At 41.8% G+C, this 21,255-nt stretch overlaps 1 protein-coding gene across 3 annotated transcripts in view; it reads left to right on the top strand.

The window, feature by feature from the left end:
* The window catches only part of PHKA2 (phosphorylase kinase regulatory subunit alpha 2), a 190,070-nt gene that overhangs the window by 155,320 nt on the left and 13,495 nt on the right, over positions 1 to 21,255 (top strand). For 2 of the 3 annotated variants that reach the window (XM_040338217.1, XM_040338218.1), the window contains one exon: positions 12,786 to 12,959. In XM_040338217.1, the coding sequence (XP_040194151.1) occupies positions 12,786 to 12,959 (174 nt within the window). Of the gene's footprint in view, positions 1 to 1,585; positions 1,634 to 12,785; positions 12,960 to 21,255 lie in introns of all 3 variants that reach the window. The other variant, XM_040338216.1, reaches the window with a different exon arrangement.

Below are 21,255 nucleotides of genomic sequence, written 5' to 3'. Positions count from 1 at the left end.
TATTATTTAACAGCTGTGTTCACTTTACAAGCTTGGTACTGAGCTGCCTTCATAAGCTAAATAACCGCACAAACACCTGAGAAATAAGACTGTGCTATTACATCGGCAGTGTTGATTCAGATTCTTAAAAAATATAATTTCTGACAGATTCTCTTAAAGTGTTACTAAACCCACAACAGTAAAATGAGTCTGTATATGCAGCAAAGCATGCTTGTTATACTCAATGTGGAACCTATGGGGTTAATCCTCTGCATTGCGTAAAAAAAAGCAGTTTGATCCCGTATGCACAGATCCTCCTCTTCTTCCTCTGACTCCAAAACATGTCCAGATAAGACAGAGTTACTGGAGTCAGGCTGCACATGCTCAGTATTGTATGTATTGCTAGAGGTTTTTTTTCTTGGGAGAGTGCATGTGATCAGCACAGGGCCAATCCGCACTGTCCAGACAAAGGGTTAGGGGTCCTGCATCCTGATAGGACAGCTAGTGCAGTATGAAAAATCTCCTCTGTTCTGTTCTCGCTACACGTTTGCCCCTGGCGTATATGTAGCTCAACATACAGCTTAAACCTTGCATCCTAAATAACCAGACTGTCTGTAACTTTGGATCTTGATTACGATGGTGGCCATATAAGATGCGTATGAATAATGGTGAAACTAGAGATAAACAAATAAATGAACATATAAGAATTATATGAACACAAACAAATGTCTACTAGGCATATAGATAAAAAGTCTTTATCATACCAGCAATGCTGTCCTAGGAGGATCAAGACTTAGGAAACATGTGGTGCAGGCTTAGCTGACTCCATGTGGACTGTCCAGTGGAAAAGAGATGAAAGAGTGGCGATAGGAAGTGAAGACAGTTTTCAGTAACGCGACAGGAAATGTACATTACCATAGAACACTGCCCATCAACAGTCCTTTGTTAAGAGTGACATCTATTGGACAATATTTGAATTACAAGTCCAGAAGATATTACTGTATTTCCTTGTAGGCCAAAGGCATGACCTCCTCCTACAGGCAATGATAGAAGTCACAAGACTGCTATATACTGCTGATGAGAAAAGGTATTTAGCAGTTTATATTTACTAGAATGATTTCTATGTTGTGTGTACTGTGGGAGGTCAGATATAGTGAATGCAGGGTCCTAAGTTTAGTAACACTTTAAGATATGCTAGAATCAGGATCAACATAGCAGAACTGATATTTGACAGACAACCTGCTCTCTCCATATAAATGTTTTGCTGAAAACTAGACAAAGAAATAGAATACAACTTGTTTCATTCTCTTTCATCTCCCTTTGCTCATCAGAACCCATGGACACTACCATTAATTCAACTCTACTCGAGCTGCTTTCAGTAACATTGGGTTACCCATTTGCAATTATCCTTAGTAGCATGCAATAATAATTAGAGCTGAAGTTATTCTGTGACCTCAAGTGCATGTATATTATGTTAGTCTTTGTTCTAACATACTGACCCTTACTTACTGTCTATGTGTCCTTCCCTTGTCTGCTTTCCATTGGCTTCCATGGCATGTCTAGTAGTATTATTGTTTACACCCTTTATCTTTGTGTTCCTCTGTAGTTCTTGCATGGGCATTCTGTAAGCAGCATCCATTCATCAAGGTCTACGGTAAATTCATCATTTTTCTCCTGGCTTGTCTTTTTCTGTCACTTGTACAATATACAGAATTAAGGAAAAAAGCTGGGACAGCCGCACTCCAAAAACGTTCCTTTTAACCCCCTTGACGGTAAACCCGAGCGTGACTCGGGGTTGGTTTTCAATGATAAGATCGGTATCCCCGAGTCACACTCGGGGTGGACGTGCAGAGTGTGCATTGGCGCGGCTTACCTTCTCGCTGGATCCACAGGCAAGTTACTTACCTTGTCCCTGGATCCAGCGATGCCACCCCGCTGTGTGAGCGAGCGGGACCTCCTCGCTCGATTCACAGTGTCCCCATGTGCCGCCGATCTCCGTTCCCTGCGACGTTATGACGCACGGGGGCGGAGAACGGCGCCACATTCAAAAAAGTAAACAAACACTTTACATACAGTATACTGTAATCTTATAGATTACAGTACTGTATGTAAAAAATACACACCCCCCTTGTCCCTAGTGGTCTGCCCAGTGCCCTGCATGTACTTTTATATAATAAAAACTGTTCTTTCTGCCTAAAAACTGTAGATTGTCCAAAAGTGTCCCTTTATGTCAAAAATGGTTTTAGATCAGCTAAAAAACAGCGATAATAAATTATAATCACTTGCAGAAATGTGCGATAGCGATTTGTGGGGAAATTCGTCATAAAAAATAAAAGTAATGACAGCGACAATTCTGCAACTGAGCAAATTTCAGTGATTTTGATTTGATTACATTATTGAATAATTTTTATTATAATTATATTATTATTTGTTATAATTATTTATAATTATTTATTATATTATAATTTATAATTTTGTTTTAAAAAAAAAAATCATACCCGGGATGCCTACAAGACTCTTGTTTGGTCAGATTTAAGTGAGTTATTCCTAAGAATTACAGACCTACAGTATAAAACTCCAAATTTCCTTGCAAAATAATTGTACCGCTTTTGGTACGTAATTCCAGACAGAATAATACCGCCAGGGAGGTTAATAAAACTGGTCACAAAAATTACATGCCACAGCAAAAATTAGAACAGAACTGACGCGTTTCACACTGTACTTCAGTGCTTATTCATAGTACAGTGCGAAACGTGTCAGCTTCTGTTCTAATTTTTGCTGTGGCATGTAATTTTTGTGACCAGTTTTATTAAAAGGAACGTTTTTGGAGTGCGGCTGTCCCAGCTTTTTTTCTTCAATTTTGCATACCATTGCATTGCCGGCACCCATGGTTTGGATTCAGTGAGACAAGTTCTCTGGTTCATCTGAGCGGTTATCTTTCTTCTGTACAATATACAGCATATCCATCACAGGCTCTGTATTCGTTTCTGACTTTAGAGACAAAAATACTTTTAATAGGCTTCATTCAGCAAGTCTCATTCTAAATATGACTGCTAATATGACATTTAGGAAGGATAGGGGATAGGCAGCTCATCATGCAACAGTGAGCAGGAGCAGCTTCACTTCTTTTTTCTTTTTTTTTATTCTTTTTTTTATATATTTTTCTTTCTCAGTAGCTCCTTCAAAGATAAGTACAGCTTACATATCATAATACATAATTTCACACTTTGATACACAATTTTCCATTATTCATTGTTCTACTCATCCACAGATCAACAATCCCACTTCCTGTCTAATAAATATAGCTATACCATTACATCCTCCTCTTCCCCAAGACCCGCCTTGCTCCTGGTACCCTTATCTCCTAATTCCCCAAATACCCCCCCCCAAAAAAAGAAAAAAAAAAACCTCCCTCCCCTTCCCCCTTAGTGCGTGTCTCTCCCCTCTCCTCGCCCCCCCCCCCTCAAGGATTTTGCTCTCTATATCTCATATAGGGGGTCCACACCTGTCTGTACTTCTCTTCTTGCTCTCTTATTCCCATGGTCAGATTCTCCATCTGCTGGATTTCTGTTATTCTACCCAGCCATTGTTGTCTTGTCGGCATTGAACGTGCTTTTCCACAAGATTGGAATGCAGGCCCTTGCTGCCGTCAATAAATCCCTAAGCAGGGAATTTTTAAACTTTACCATAGAAACTGGGAAATCATACAATAGATAGACAGCTTCACTTCTCACGCCACCAATGAAAGTATATCTCTGGACATTTAAATCTCGTGATACTCTCATACAGGTACATGGTTATACTCTGAGGCTGGGTTCATACCATTGTGAATTGGATCTGGGACCGCCGCATCCAATTCTCAATAGCAGGAGATTTTAACCGGCTCTATGGAGCCGGTTCAAATATCTTTGCATCAGGTCCGGTGCGTTTTGCAGAAAAACTCATGCGTCTTTTGGTCCATTTCAGGTGCGAATTCAGCCCAAAATTCGGGCTGAAATCAGACCTGAATCGGTGAACCAGCACGCACTGGACCCCTGCTGTGAGCCGCATGCGGCTCATATGTGAACCGAGCCTTCAGTCCAGATGTTTAGCACCCAGCCAAAACTTCTGATCTGTCAGAGAAGCATTAGGAATAGTTGACAGGAGATGCATTGCAGGCATACTTTAATAATGAAGATAATTTGGCTCAAGTAGCTTATTGTACCTGCGTCTTCCTTGCCCTTCCAGGCAGTCCATGCATTTTCAGCAGCTGCAGTGCTCTTGTAATCCAAGAGGTATATGTATTGAGCAACATAGAGGCAACTTAGGCACTCTGGACAAAAAATGAAAGGCATGGTACATATTTAGGCCTCATTCACAGTGAGCGGTTTTTAACTTGGCTGTTAGGGGTGTCTGGCATTTTTGTTTTGCCTCTAATGCCACGCACACACGGTTGGAATTTCCGCCAGCAAAAGTCCGATGTGAGCTTTTCGTCGGGAATGCCGACCGTGTGTATGCTCCATCGGACTTTTGCTGTCGGAATTTCCGCCAGCAAAAGTTTGAGAGCTGGTTCTCTATTTTTCCTACGGAAAATATGATCGTCTGTAGCAATTCCGATGTGCAAAATTCCGGCGCATGCTTGGAAACAAGTCGACGCATGCTCGGAAGCATTGAACTTAATTTTCTCGGCTCTTTGTAGTGTTGTACCTCACTGCGTTCTGAACGGACTTTTGAGTGACTTTTAGAGAACTTTTGTGTGACCGTGTGTATGCAAGCCAAGCTTGAGCGGAATTCATCCATTGTTTTTCTGACGGAAAATCTGATCTTGTTTACGGGGCATCAATGCCCCTGCGCATCCATGCACACAATAGCATTTAGAGAAGTTTAGAGGCAGGGGCGTTTAGAGGCATAAAAAAAAACATCTAATGCCCTGTACACAGGATCGGAATTTCCGATGGGATAAAATCCAATGGAATTTTCCGTCTGAATTCCGTTCAAGCTGTCTTGCATGCACACTGTCAGACCAAATTCCGACCGTCCAAAACGCAGTGACGTAAAAGACTGCAACGAGCCGAGAAAAATTAAGTTCAATGCTTCCGAGCATGCGTCGACTTAAATATGAGCATGCATAGTTTTTTCTCCGTCGGAGTTCCACACACACAATTGGAATTTCCAATAGGGTTTTTTTCCATTGGAAAAAAATAAAACATGTTCTATTTCTAAACTCTGGAGAAAAAAGTCTGATGGGGCCTACACACAGTCGGAATATCCGATGAAAATATTCTGTCAGACTTTTTTCATCGGAAATTCCGATCGTGTGTACAAGGCATTAGAGTAGCGTTGCAGAAAAACGATTGACGTGTGTAAACAAGTCTAAATGTGTATTAACACTAGGCATGTTTAGCTCTTGAGTGTTAATTAATTTCAATGGCCAGCATAAATAAATAAATGTTCAGTGTGTACTTTTGTGCCATTTGTGATCATCATGATACTGTTTTAACATGCCTATTCAATATACACCCAGGGCCAGATTCAGATAGATCCGCGGATCTTTAGATCCACGTAACCTATCTGATTTACGATCCGCCACCACAAGTTTTTGAGGCGAGTGCTTAATTCACAAAGCACTTACCTCAAAACTTGCGGCGGCGTATCGTAAATCCCCCTAGCCGCGGAATTCAAATTCCGCGGCTAGGGGGGAGTGTACTATTCAAATCAGGCGCGTCCCCGCGCCGATCGAACAGCGCATGCGCCGTCCGGAAATTTTTCCAGTGTGTATTGCTTCAAATGACTTCGCAAGGACGTCATTGGTTTCGACGTTTACGCAAATTACGTCCATCCGTATTCGCAAACGACGTAAAAAATTCAAATTTAGTCGCGGGAACGACGGCCATACTTAACATTGGCTGCGCCTCATAGACCCAGGGGTAACTATACGCCAGAAAAATTAGAATGCAAACGACGTAAAAAAAAAGCGCCGGGCGGTCGTTCGTTTCAGAATCGGCGTAAATGCTCATTAGCATATTCAATGCGTAAAAGACACGGAAGCGCCACCTAGCGGCTGGCCTGGAATTGCAGCCTAAGATCCGACGGTGTAAGTCACTTACACCTGACGGATCTTAGGCATATCTATGCGTAACTGATTCTATGAATCAGTCGCATAGATACGACCGACAGAACTCAGAGATACGATGGCGTATCAGGAGATACACCGTCGTATCTCTTTGTGAATCTGGCCCATAGATTTTATTCAAACTCAGGAGTTTGCTTCTTATATATTGACCATTTATTGGCAGAATCATTGTACAGTGGGCTAATCTGACCTACGACAGGATTATGTGTGAGTTGTATGACATCCCTTTCCATCCATATCTTTAATAAGGCGGTTGACAGTATCTGCACTGAATCTCAATGAAGGAGATTAATAAGACTACACATCACTGAATATGGAGATCTTTCTTGGCAATATCCAAACATCAAAGAGCCAGATGCACCTTTGAAGTTTTCCTCTTCTTTCATGTTCCTGCAAAAAGATACTTGGACTTGCATTTATTTTATATTTACATTGTCTCTATTCATATTCATATATGTCTCCTTTAGAGGGGCCATATTTGACTAGCACTACCCATAAACAAGAGGTGAGAAGCTCATTTATGGGGAGTCCCTGTAGGAAGATGCTTGGGCTGTTCAATTAATTGATCTGCCCTGGTTGCTATTGTACCACTGATTATTGACACCTCCTTTTCTCATCACTGACACCTTCTTCCTTCATCACTTACACTAATTGTAAGCTTGGGTAAATTCAGTTTACAAGTTTTTAGGGCACTCATCCGTTTTGCAAAGACAGATTCCACTGAGGGTTGATGGATTATGTCTAACAACTGACCATCCCCTACTTTCTAATGTCTGTGGGCTGCCCAAAAAGTCAAGCTGACGAAAGACATCAAGTGGGTAAACACATCAAATGGCCATTGAATGTGCCTCCTTCTCAGTCCATTCAAAGTTGATATACAGTAACACCTTGGATTGCAAGCATAATTCGTTCCGGAAACATGTTTGTAATCCAAAGCATTTGTATATCAAAGCAAATTTTCCCATGAGAAATAATGGAAACTCAAATGATTCGTTCCACAACTATTTATTCATACAGTTGTATTCAAAATTATTCAACCCCCACTGAAATTGATTGTTTTGCCAAGTTTGACATTGATTTTGATCATCCTGTCATCCTGCTTACAATTAAATCAAAGAGGCACGTGTAGGTCAGACAAATATAACATAACATTTATAATGAAATAACCACAAATGTCTTTTCTGTGCTCACATCATTATCAGTTTTATTCAACCCCCAATTGACATTCAATCTTAGTACTTAGTACAACATCCTTTTACAGTTATAACAGCTTTTAAACTTGAAGCATAGCTTGACACAAGTGTCTTGCAGCGATCTACGGGTATCTTCGCCCATTTGTCATGGGCAATAGCCTCCAGTTCAGTCACATTCTTAGGCTTGCGCACTGCAACTGCTTTCTTTAAGTCCCACCAGAGGTTCTCAATCGGATTTAAGTCTGGTGACTGCGATGGCCACTCCAAAATGTTCCAGCCTTTAATCTGCAACCATGCTCTAGTGGACTTGGAGGTATGCTTGGGATCATTGTCCTGTTGAAAGGTCCAACGTCTCCCAAGCCTCAGGTTTGTGACGGACTGCATCACATTGTTATCCACTATCTCCTGGTACTGAAGAGACTTCATGGTACCTTGCACACGCTAAAGCTTCCCTGTACCTGCTGAAGCAAAACAGCCCCAAAGCATGATTGACCCCCGCCATGCTTCACAGTAGGCAAGGTGTTCTTTTCATCATAGGCCTTGTTCTTCCTCCTCCAAACATAGCGTTGATCCATGGGCCCAAACACTTCTAATTTTGTTTCATCAGTCCACAGAACACAATCCCAAAACTTCTGTGGTTTGTCCACATGATTTTTGCATACTGCAGTCGACTCTTCTTATTCTTTGGAGACAGCAAGGGGGTGCGCCTGGGAGTTCTGGCATGGAGGCCTTCATTACACAGTGTGTGCCGTATTGTCTGAGCAGAAACTTCAGTACCCACATCTGACAAATCTTTTGTCAGTTCCTCAGCAGTCACACAGGGACTTTTCTCCACTCTACGCTTCAGGTAGCGCTCAGCAGTCGAAGTCAGCATCTTCTTTCTGCCACGACCAGGTAGCGTTTCAACAGTGCCCTTTGGCTTGAATTTGCGAATGATGCTTCCTATGGTGTCTCTTGGTGGACTTGGAGGTATGCTTGGGATCATTGTCCTGTTGAAAGGTCCAACGTCTCCCAAGCCTCAGGTTTGTGACGGACTGCATCACATTGTTATCCACTATCTCCTGGTACTGAAGAGACTTCATGGTACCTTGCACACGCTGAAGCTTCCCTGTACCTGCTGAAGCAAAACAGCCCCAAAGCATGATTGACCCCCCGCCATGCTTCACAGTAGGCAAGGTGTTCTTTTCATCATAGGCCTTGTTCTTCCTCCTCCAAACATAGCGTTGATCCATGGGCCCAAACACTTCTAATTTTGTTTCATCAGTCCACAGAACACAATCCCAAAACTTCTGTGGTTTGTCCACATGATTTTTGCATACTGCACTTGACTCTTCTTATTCTTTGGAGACAACAAGGGGGTGCGCCTGGGAGTTCTGGCATGGAGGCCTTCATTACACAGTGTGCGCCGTATTGTCTGAGCAGAAACTTCAGTACCCACATCTGACAAATCTTTTGTCAGTTCCTCAGCAGTCACAAGGGGACTTTTCTCCACTCTACGCTTCAGGTAGCGCTCAGCAGTCGAAGTCAGCATCTTCTTTCTGCCACGACCAGGTAGCGTTTCAACAGTGCCCTTTGGCTTGAATTTGCGAATGATGCTTCCTATGGTGTCTCTTGGTATGTTTAACATCTTTGCAATCTTCTTATAGCCATTGCCCTTCCTGTGAAGAGTAATCACCTCTTCTCTTGTCTTCCCGGACCATTCTCTTGACTTCACCATGTTTGTAACCACACCAGTAAATGTCTAGAAGGAGCTGAGTATCACAGTCATTTTAAAGCTGCCTGATTGGTGCTTATTAGGCTTTATTGCTGCTCCCTGACATCCACAGGTGTTTTTAATACCTGATTGAAAACACTTCAATGAACCTCTGTTCTTCAGAGTGGTAGTCTTTAAGGGGTTGAATAATTGTGTAAATGAAGAATTCACAAAATAAACATTTACTACTGTATTACAAAACCAATTGATGTAATTTTAGTTGCATATGGTTCTTTAAGAAGTCCTTGTAGGATTTCATTCTGAATACAATTACAAATGTACACTAAATTCCCTAAAACCCTTTACAGCATTGGGGGGTTGAACAATTTTGAACACAACTGTAGGTCCTGCAGTTTATAGTCCATATAAAAAGATTATAGCAATGTGATTGTGTAACCATAAAGTGTCCATCCACAAATGGCAGCTTCCCCAAGGGGATTAGAAGCAAAATCCAGCAGGAGCTACAGAGTATAAAAGAGAAGAGAGGCGCCTCTAAGTGTAGCAATATGGTTACATTTAATGAAGGTACAATATTTAGCAACTCACATGGTTGATGATTAAAAGAGGCACTTCTAAGTATGCAGGCATCCGGGGTAAAGCGATCCACATAGACCGTCATCCTCACCACCGGTTATCACCACTATCAGTCTGCAATCATGACCGGGAAGATTACCCTGCAATAGAGCAATCTGAAAGCGAGGCTTGAACTGCTTGTGATCAATGGCGGTGAGGAGCTTTCCCAATGGAGACAATGGAGCAGCTTTTTAGGGGCAAATTGCAGGCTCTATTTTTAACGCTATAGCGCCTGCAATATGCCCTCAGTATGAAAGGGGTCTTAGTTATTACCACCCTGCTGTTATTTTAACCGTTTTGCTGCCAGGAACACTTTTGCAAAAAAAAAATTAAAAAAATTTGGACACCTTTAAAAAGTTATTTTGAAACTGAAGAGGACCTAAAAACCTCAAAACTTTTAATATATTTCTAAAAGCAGAGACCCTGCAGAGTAAAATGATAAAATAATGGTAGTTACAATATTTTATGGCACACAACATTAGCTCAGCAATATATCAAGTACACATTTTCTGTAGAAAATACACTAAAGCCCTGTAAACACGATCGGTCCATCCAATGAGAACGGTCTGATGGATCATTTTCATCGGTTAACTGATGAAGCTGACTGATGGTCAGTTGTGCCCACACACCATCAGTTAAAAAAACGATCGTGTCAGAACGCGGTGACGTAAAACACGACGACGTGCTGAAAACGAAGTTCAATGCTTCCAAGCATGCGTCGACTTGATTCTGAGCATGCGTTGATTTTAAACCGATGGACGTGCCTACAAAAGATCGGTTAAATTTAAAACAATATTGCTTTTTTTTTGTTTCAAAATGTTTTATTTATCACAGAGGAAACGGTCCACACGGACCACAGTACAAACAAAACAGCAGATCACAGCATATAATTAAAGCAATCAGCTGGGTAAGGTTCTCCTGAGAAAGTGATGGGGCATCCATGTCCCCGGTGTGCCATATAAACAGACCGTGATCTCCCGGGACCGGTCCCCCCTTTTTCCTTTTTCAACTAAAGGTGTTAGCAAAAAGAGGTGAGAGAGTCGAAGAAAGCAGGCTAGAAAGCCCAGAATTAGCAAGAAGACTGGGGGGGGGGGGGGTTATGGCGCGGGGAGAGGGGAGAGGAGGCAGAGGGGGGGGTGTGTAGAGAGCGACCCACGGGCATGGGTCAGTTCGTAATGCTCGTAGGATACCAGAGTCTTCCAAAGAGTGCGGCGGGAATTTAGTCCGGAGGGAGTGCAGGGGATGAGGAGCGACCAAGTCTGGTCAGGCTCCCCCCCTCAGTAGTTGCCCTTCACTGGAGTACTTAAAGAGATTCCAATGTTGCCAGGTCTCTTTAAACTGTTCTTGTCTGTTTTGGCTGGTTAGGATCAGGTCCTCCAGTCTACTCACCTTGTCTACCCGTTTAATCCATGAGGCGACGGTCGGCACGCTCGGGGTCTTCCAAAGAATTGGGATACAAGCCTTCGCTGCATCCAGCAAGTGGCGCACAACTGAAGTCTTGTAAATGCGGGCTGGTGTGTCATTAGCATGCAGGAGGAAGTAGGCCGGGTCATACGGGACAGTACGGTCTGTGAATTGTTGCGTTATCCTGTGAACCTCCCTCCAGAAACTCTGAAGTCGGGGGCAGGACCAGAAGATGTGTAGAATAGTGCCCTTATCTGCCCGGCATCGCCAGTAAAGATCTGTCATCGCCTGGAAAAACTTGTGTAACAGGTCTGGCGTTCTATACCGTGAGGAGCTTGTAATTCGCCTCCTGGGTTCTGGTGCAGAGGGAGGACTTGTGCGTAAACCTAAGTATGCTCTGTCTCTGAGCAGCGGAAAAGCAACAATTCAGATCTCTCTCCCACTTGAGGAGGGACGGGAGCTGAAAACTCCCAGGCGGGGCAATAAGTATGCCGTAAGTTTAGGATAACGTGTGTGGCAGTGTCCCCCCTCCCTCACATAGCCCCTCAAACTCCGTCAGGGTCTGGCCAGATTGCTTTTTTTTAACCTATGGATAAATAACCGATGGGGCCTACACACGATCGGTTTGGTCCGATGAAAACAGTCCATCAGACCGTTCCCATCGGTTTGACCGATCGTGTGTACGCGGCATTAGAGTTAAATAAAGGAAAGACAAAAGCAATCCATTACCCAATTTATTTTTTAAAAATATACAAGATGAGGTTGAATAAATCCAGGGCTTTTTTTCAGGGGGAACTTGGGGGAACTCAGTTCCACCACCTCTGGCTCAGACCCTTTGGTGCCTGATCACCACAATCACTTGTAAACACAGAAGTCTGGTTTCTCTGTGTACGAGTCACAGCTCTGCACTCTGTATGTGTAACTGTGTGTAACCCCCTGAACTCTGCACTCTGTATGTAATGCAATCCTGGTATTTAATGCCCCTTTAGGACCCTTCTACTGTTTGTGAAATCTGAACGGGGTCGTGGTTGAGTTCCTGCATCTATTTTCTGAGAAAAAAGCTCTGAATAAATCAATACCAAACACCTCAAGCCTTAAAATTATGTGTGTGCCCTTGAAATGGTGACAAACTTAAGTACCCTAAATTATCCATAGGCGACACTTTAAGTACCATTCATATCTGTGCGACCAATTTCAAAGTAGTCCCTGTACTACTTTGGTCCAACTTTAATGCGATTTGAAGTCCATAGACCTCAAGTTTACACAGGCATTCCCTGAAATCGTGGCAAAAAACGTGTGACTTTCAAGTTGCGGGAGTGTGAAAGGGGCCTTAGTATATGGTTCAGTGATGGATTTTGTGTAGAAAGTTTACATTAACTACGTATATTTAATGTGTAGTTGTGTACACAGAGACAGTGCGTGTCATGAAGTGTGTATGCAGTGTGTAAACAGGAACTAATCATGTGAGCTTCCGAACATCAGGACATACTGGCATATGGCCTTCCAGAGTCATCAGTGCTATATGTTACCTAACTTGATATGCTGGGATTTGTAGTTCCATAATACTGAGAGGCCACAGGTTGACTATTCATGATACTTTTCTCCTTTTCTTCTTTTTCAGTGTGTTAATTCTTTTTATCTTGCAGAAAATCACGCTTTTTACTTTTCTTCATGGAACTACTAATCCTGGATGATCCTACTAACCCCAAACGTTGGATTTCATATTTATTTGTAAGCTGATAACTGAAGGGGCTTTTGCATTTTGTTTCAGAGATGCAGCAGTCCTTCGTCTCCTACTGGAACTTTGTCACCAACAGCATCTAGTGGACCCCAGCTTATATGGGATGATCACCAAGGTCAGTGGCTAAGAAGGAGAAGACTTGATGGAGCCATCAACAGGGTACCAATGGGTTTTTACCAGAAAGTGTGGAGCCTCCTTCAAAAGGTAATGAATCTATTTTCCATGAGCATACCAGAACAGTACAATATTATATAATAGAAAATAAATTGGCTAGAGACTGATTTTAAAATACTTTATACAGTACATGGCAATGATTACTTATTCACAACATAACAATGTCACTATTTTGCAATTTATCATCAATTCTCATGTAAAAATCATCAAACTATAAAAACACGTAATAACTGTTCCTCCATATCTCAGTCTTGCCCAGGCTGTCTGCATAAATCCACAAAAGAAGGAGATTCTGAGAGCAGCAATGCAATGCACAGAGGTTTATTGAAATTTAAAGCACATGTACATCCATACTTATGACCTTATAATTAAGCACCCGCTGGTACAAAATGCATCAAGACTTTTTCTGTTTTTTCCCCAGTGTGTCTGTGCTTTACATTTCTATAAACCTCTGAGTGTTGCGTTGCTCCTTTGAGCATCTCTTTTTTTGTAGACTAAAGATCATCAAACCTTAGCAGTGTGTCAAGTCCTCACAAATGATGATGTTATGATTTGAAAAAGTGAATGAAGCCAAACGCAGCAATAAGATTTGTGATACTGAAATTACCTCTATTATCAGTATTTTCTTTTTGCCTTGTTTACCTTCCCCTTTTCCCTTCATTACTATCTACCAGCACATTCATAGCCACTTCAATACTGGGTACTTTCACCCCTTTCCCTCCCAAGCCAATTTTCAGCTTTCAGCTGTACCCAGATGATCATGTACAGATGTGCGCAGATGATCACGGACATATGTGTGCAGATGATCATTGGGACATGTGTTTTTCCTGTTACATATGTGGGGGATGGTTGTTTTTACTGTGTGGGAACATGTGTGTGGTGACAGTGTTTTGGAGACACTATTTTGGGGACATTGTGTGGGAACACTGGGCCGGTGTTCAGTGTGTAAAAAAGCTGTAAAAAACAGCTCATACTCTCTGATCACCGGCCGGCTGCAGTGATCCGCTTTCCTCTCCTCACTGACAACTTCCGTGTGAGGAGAGGAGAGTCGATCGCCTAGCAACCGACTCGATATTTACATCACATGATGGCTGTGATTGGACACAGAGTCCTGCCGATGGGAGATGTGCCGTGTCCGGGTGACACGAGCACATTGGGATTGTGCTGCTGCGCGGGCCTGTGCACGAGATCCCCCTCCTTTTCTGAAGGACGTTTCTGAACGTCCACTCAGAAGGAGGAAGCGCCCACCCGGCCTTAATTGTGCAGTAGCCGGGTGGGAGTTGAATAGTTCAAGAAACTCAGATCCGGATAGCACATTCTAAAAGACTTGCCGTATGTGACTATGACAATTTTTTTTTCCATGTATGATAGGTCTGTACTTTTTTGTAAATTTTAAATAGAGATTACCGTATGCAAAAAATGCTCAGAGTCTCTAATATTGGATAGAAGGACACCATGTAAATTTACAGGTCAGCTGTGAAAATTTTAAAAGTAGTCCCGAAGCAAAACAGCAGCACTATTGAAGTAATGCAAGTGTTGTTAGTCAGGAATATAACCTATTAAATCCTATGACCAGTGATGTTGGTGATGATCCCATATATGACTATGTGAATTGGTGAGTCCATACTACTTATCAAATAAGTGTTTCCTGAAAGAACTGTCTGCATCCTTAGACAGCATTCCAGTCAACAGATTTGGATACCAAGGCCTTATAGAACACACATCCTAAAGTAATAATAAAAGAACTAACGACAAGTCTCAAAATTAGCACTGATCAAATTACATCTAACCTTGTTGTAACACTGAGGCCTCGTACACACGACCGAGGAACTCGTTGGAAAAGACACATTGTTTTCCTAGACAAGTTCCTTGTTAGGCTTGTCGAGAAACTCGACAGGCTTTCTTTGCGTACACACGGTCAAGACCAAATCTCCTCGTTCTCAAACGCGGTGACGTACAACACATTCGACGGCAGGGGAAGTTCGATTCCACTGGCACAACCCTTGGGGCTGCGTGTTAAGTAAAAGTTTGGTAAGAGACGATTTGCACTTTTCAGTCTTTTATGTGCTATCTCCATTACAAACGCTACTTTTACCGAAGGTACGCTCCCGTCTCATACTTTATTCTGAGCATGCACGGGTTTCTAAGCATACACACGAACGCGTTTCTCGTCGAAAACCAGCCCGACGAGGAACACGACGAGGAAATTGAGACTTCCGTCGAGGAAAAAGAGAACTTCGAGTTCCTCGACAGTTTTCTCGATGAAAAGCATACACACGACCGTTTTCCTCGGCAAAAAAGCTCTGCCACCAAGTTTCTTAATGGATTCTGTCGAGGAAAACAGTCGTGTGTACGAGGCCTAAGATCCTTGGTCTCAGCAAAACAAGGTGGAATGGTAGTAGAGAGTTAATTGCCAATAGTGGTAATAATTTGTTATATTTAGTACATGAGCAAGAAGATAGCGAACGCACAGCAGGGGTGCCTGCTAAGTAGGTCTGCTAAGAGAAGCCTCATGCTGAACTAAGATAATTTTAGATAGACATAATAAGAAAGGAAAAATCATTATCACAATTTACAATGCTGCATGGATAACATCTACAAATAATTACTAATGTTGAAATGCACACAGGCGTATCACCAAGGCAGGAGGGGGTACAATGGGCTAAGAAGACTTGGGGATGGAAATTTACAACAGAGTAATTTATTGAGATATGCACTAATATTTGACCCATCAACAAGCAAATCCACATTGCCATAAGAAGAAAATACAGCAATCACCACATTCCTATGGCCGAAATCCAGATTTAAATTACCAATACGCTTACTCTCTGCTGTTCCTAAAGGGAAAAATGGGACACCTGCAGGAAACAATCATTTAAAATGCCACCTTTAACCTCCACACAAGCTCACCTTCTACAAAAGATGAAGAGAGTGTCAGAGCCTTCAGAGCCTCATCTGCCTTTAGAGCCTTGTGTATTCTTGAAGCCAACCCTTTATTGACTGTTCTCCCTCTTCCTATCTTTAGATGAGTAAAGGGAATAGATGCTGATGAATAGAAGAAAGATCTATTGATTGCACTCCAGAGGAAGGGCAATTTAGGGACAGTGAAAGCTGAAGATGCATTATTACACTGTTGTCATTTTTGACATTTCTGATTACATTTCATCCCAATATATTCTGTTTATATTTTGTTTATGAACTATGAAAATGCATTGGCTATGGTCATGATGGTGAATCCTTCTTATGGAAATCATTAGGAATTTTTTTTTTTTTTTCAACTATAAATTTTTTATTATATCAATAAAATAGTACATACATACAGCAAAAGCATAAATGACAGAGTTGCAGTACAAACAAAACAGCAGAGATATAATCAGATCTGTAAAGGCTGTGCTTGTAAACATGGTACGGGCCTTGATGACCTAGACCAGTCTACCCCAACTGGGTTCTAACTGTAGGACTGGAAGGACATCACGATAAGTAATGGTACAGCCTGTACTATAGAAAGAGTAAAAATAAATAAATAAAGATAAAAATAAAAGTAAAATAAATACAAACAAAATATCCACTATAAACTAATAAAATATTCATTGCTCTACACCTGCATACTGCTTAATACTAAGCATAAATGTTTTCAAAAACTCAAGTAGAAATTAAATATTGCAATCTTTTAAATAGGCGGAGGCTCTTTGATGTGTTAGCCATGTTTTCCATTTTTTCCTAAAAGAGGGGATTGTGTGGTTTTTATAAGCTAGCATCAGCTCGAATTGAGCTTGGGTATTCACTCTATTTATAACCGTGGAAATATTAGGTGCTTCTGTGGATTTCCATAGTTTAGTAACAGTTAGTCTCGAGGCTATCAAGATATGGGTCACGACAGTTCTATAAATGGTAGGGTATATCTCCAGGTCAATGCCCAGTAAAGCTGAGGCAGGTGTAAGCGTAAGCAGGTTGCCTGTGAAATCTGCTATGAAGGATGATATTGAGTTCCAAAAACTTCTCAGTGATTTGCAACTCCAAAGAGTGTGTAGGAGGTTTCCAGTTTGTTCTTTGCACCTCCAACAAATGTCGGACATTGTAGGGTAGATTTTAGATAGCCTGTAGGGAGTTAGATACCATCTATTGGTAATTTTTTGGGCGTTATCCCAATGTTCGATGCATGAAGATGCATTTTTAATTGTCTGGAATGATTTTTTCCATTGATCCCAGGAAAAGGATACGTCTAAGTTTTTTTCCCATTTTATCATATGAGTGTTTTTTTCAACTGGCTGGGATGAAAGTATGTTATAGAAGTATGAAATACCTTTTTTAACGTAATCCCTTTGTTGGGATAAATAATCCCAGATTAACGATGGTATCTCTATCGTATTTTCCGGGTTAAAATCCCTCAGACGCTTACACCTTCCCAGCTTGCACAAAGTGACATTTTTATAATTCAGGGGGAGGTTAACGTAAATATAATATCCCTGTTTGATCCAATCGTCTACTGACATACGGATTTTGCAGTAGTTAATAATTTCTGTAGGGAGGTATAATTTAGATTTATTTCCTAAATGTCTAGATTTAGAAAGTATGTGTTTCCATGCAAATAGTGTGGCCTTTATACTTAATAGATTGGGATTGACTACTTTTGGGAGTACAATATTAGCTAATGCTAGGGTGTATAAATCGGAGGCCTTGGTAGAATCTTGTTCTATGTTCAACCATAGTTTATCTTTCTGGGGAGAGAACCAATATTTCATTTGATCTAGTATTGCTGCATAATAGTAATTCCTGATGTCAGGTAAGTTCATACCACCATGAGCCGTAATGGAGGTAAGAATGGAAAAGGCTACCCTTGGTTTTTTTTTATTCCAAATAAACTGTCTCAGTTTAATGTTTAGTTGCTTGAAGAATTTAGCCGGAATTGGGATAGGAAGGCATCTAAAGTAATATATGATCTTTGGTAATGTTTGCATTTTGAATGCAGCTATTTTCCCGACCCATGATAATTGAATTTTCTGCATTTTCGATAGGTCGCCACTAATTTGTTCTATGAGGGGGGGGAGTTAACATCATAAATTTTGGCTGGCAGTGGTGCAAGTCGAATTCCTAAGTACTCTACCGAGTTGTTATTCCATATGAATCCAAACTTTGATTTAAGGCTGACTGTTAATGGAGTAGGGATATTTATGGGTAATATGTAACATTTATTTATGTTGATTTTGTAGTATGAGACTTCCTTAAATTTTTCTAGTGCATTAATTACTGAAGGTAAGGATAATTCAGGATCGGCCAGAGTCAGTATAATGTCATCAGCGAAAAGGCCCAACTTGTGTTCATCCTGACCAATCGCAATGCCTTTGATATCTGGGGAAGAGCGAATATATTCCGCTAGGGGTTCTATTGCAAGGGAAAAAATCAGTGGGGATAAAGGGCACCCTTGTCTGGTCCCGTTGGTTAGTGTGAAAGTTCTAGAAAGCATACCTGAGGAAAAAACTTTAGCAGTGGGATGAGTATATAATGCCATAATAGCAGAGTGTATAAATCCTTCAAGGCCAAATTTAGATAAAGTGTGTGAAATATATCCCCAGTGCATTCTGTCGAATGCTTTTTCTGCATCAAGTGTTAAAAGTAGGGCGGGCATTCGATCATTATGTATTCTGTTAATAATATTCAGCATTCTTCTAGTGCTATCGGGAGCTTGTCTACCTTTAACGAATCCTACTTGATCGGGTCTAATTAATGAGGGGGTGATGTCAACTAATCTATTTGCTAGGACTTTCGCATAAATTTTAAGATCGGAATTTAGTAAAGATATGGGTCTATAATTCAAGGGAGAGTCAGGATCTTTGTCAGGTTTTGGAAGTGTTATTATTACAGCTTCTAGAAGTTCATTTGGGAAAGTTTTTGAATTTGCTGCTTGATTGAAAAGTCTGGATAAATATGGGGCTAAAATATCCTTAAAAACCGAGTAATGTCAGCTGAGGGAGGGAGGAGCGTGATGGGAGAGCAGAGTTCGAGATGGGGGTGGACGCGCGGCAGCTGCTCCTGCTGAGCGTGTTCCAACCGCTCTGACCACCCAGCGGTATGAAGATCTAGTGCCGCCAGTCTGTCCAGACATCGTCCGCTCCCCGAGATGTACCGCAGCAGCCGCGTCCGCTCACTACGGGGCTGACACGCGATGCGATTGAGGTGCCTGATCCGTCCCCGCTGATACCGCCGTCACACCTCCCGTCCGCCCGCCCGCATGTAAGATCCCAGCATGCCGCACACCGCACACTGTCTCATGAAGCAGGAATCAGGTACTCTGTATCCCCATTTTGTGTGTTAAGGTGCTGGATTGTTGGAATGTTGGAACGGCTCCTGTGTTGCCACACTGTTATGCTGCCACACTCTGCTATACTAATACTGACTGACTGACAGATTTCACAGGCAGCTTTAGGTCCGCCATAGACCCTGCCATAGAACAGCCAGAAGATAGCTTACACGCCGGTTTTGATTCCTACTCGCCCCCACATTACATGACCCGATCGAACCCATAGGTCTCCACCTTATCTACCTTCTCCCTGAGACCAAAAAAAAAAAACGCAGTAGAGAGGGGACTGATTGGGCCGGGTTGGGGATAGCAGGGAATAGGTGTACGGACTCTCTCCCCCCTATGGGGGATCCTGGAATACCTGCTGTATATTCATCATACCTGGCGATCTTTTATTTTTCTTTCCTCTTCTACTATATTTCTATAACATGGTTGCTGCTACACTGGGACAGCTGTAGCTTTACCCTGCTTACTCATGGAGATCTTTTCTACTTGGAAAGCATTATAGAACACTATAAATGCAGGCTGCTGGTACTGTTCATGACTTTCTTTTGTTTTTTGCTCTTTTCTGGGTGATGGGTGATAATTAAAACTTGCTATACTACTGTTTTAGGATATTACTAACAATTTGACTAACAACTATTAACCTTCTCAGCCACATTGACCCCGCTTAAACACTGTCATTTCTAGTGTTACTGCATGCTCTAAACTAGCATACACTGATATTGGCCGGTGCAGCGGTTAAGTGGTAGATTTGGGTGGATATCAGGTGGTCAATTGATACAACAGCTAAAGAGGAAAGAGACGGTCTCGCTGGTTACAGCTCTAATTAACAGTGAGTGGTGGAGGGAATAAAATTGTTGGGTTGTCCGTCTGGTATCCATCTTGCGCTTATTAATTATTTCCCCGCGACAGTGTGGAGACGCTGCCACGGACATTATCAGTGGTATTTTCCACAGTCTCATCTATACTGTAATACGCCACCCGGCCCCTGGAGGGGTGCTGGGAATTTAATACATTGTTCTATATATGTGTCTTTAAACGTCCCTGACAGTTTCTGAGGTGAAGGTAGAGCATATAGAACGCATCTAGGATTGATCTAGTTCAACACTAATATTACCCGCTAGGTAAGCACACCCTCGGCTGTACCTCGGGCCCCCCGGGAAGGAGCACATATCGGGAGTCGCTTTCCATGAGCTCAAAGATAAAGGGTAGATCGGGGAGAGGAGCGACCGCAAACATACCTAGAGTAAGCGCAAGTCCCGGATCCATAAGAAAATATATAATACAGGAAGGAGGAAAAGCCAGCCCTATTAATAAAGCGAGTACTAAAACAAATTCTGACTCTACCAGCCTGCTGAGAGAAGAACTAGAGGAAGAAGGAGAAATGGAAACTAGACAAAAAAAGCAACAACTAACGAAAGGGGACTTAGCAGAGATGCTAGCAAGCATGGAACTAAGACTAGAGTCCTCTATAAAAGGAGAAATAAATATCCTGAGGGAGGACATGAAACACATGCTGAAAAGAGTGGAGGAAGTAGAAGAAAGAATGGACTGCCATAGTTTAGAATTAAAAGGATTAAAGAAACAAGTGGAAGAAATATCTAGAGAACAGAGATACATGAGGTATAAAATGGAGGACCAGGAGAATAGGAACAGAAGAAAGAACATAAGGATTAGAGGTCTACCGGAACAATCAGGGGAAGACAACCTACAAGAACAAATGGACGAGATCTTTGGTCATATGTTGGGTACAAAAGACGTCACAAATAAAATCAAGTTCGAAAGGATACACCGGATTAGAAAACCACCAGAAGTAGGGGCAGAGGTTCCAAGAGATGTTATAGCTAGATTTCATAACTATCAAGACAAGGAATTAATAAATAGCTATATGAAAGCTAACCAACCGACCAAATATCGAGAGACTAGTTTACAGGTCTTCCCAGATCTATCAGGGGAAACGTTATCTCGGAGAAGAACTTTAAAGCCATTACTGGATGTACTTAAATCACAAAATATCCAGTACAC

The sequence above is a fragment of the Rana temporaria genome, chromosome 2, assembly GCF_905171775.1.
Source record: "Rana temporaria chromosome 2, aRanTem1.1, whole genome shotgun sequence".
NCBI lineage: Eukaryota > Metazoa > Chordata > Amphibia > Anura > Ranidae > Rana > Rana temporaria.
Note: the sequence above shows the minus strand (reverse complement) of the source record. Positions and strands in the feature narration are given on the sequence as shown.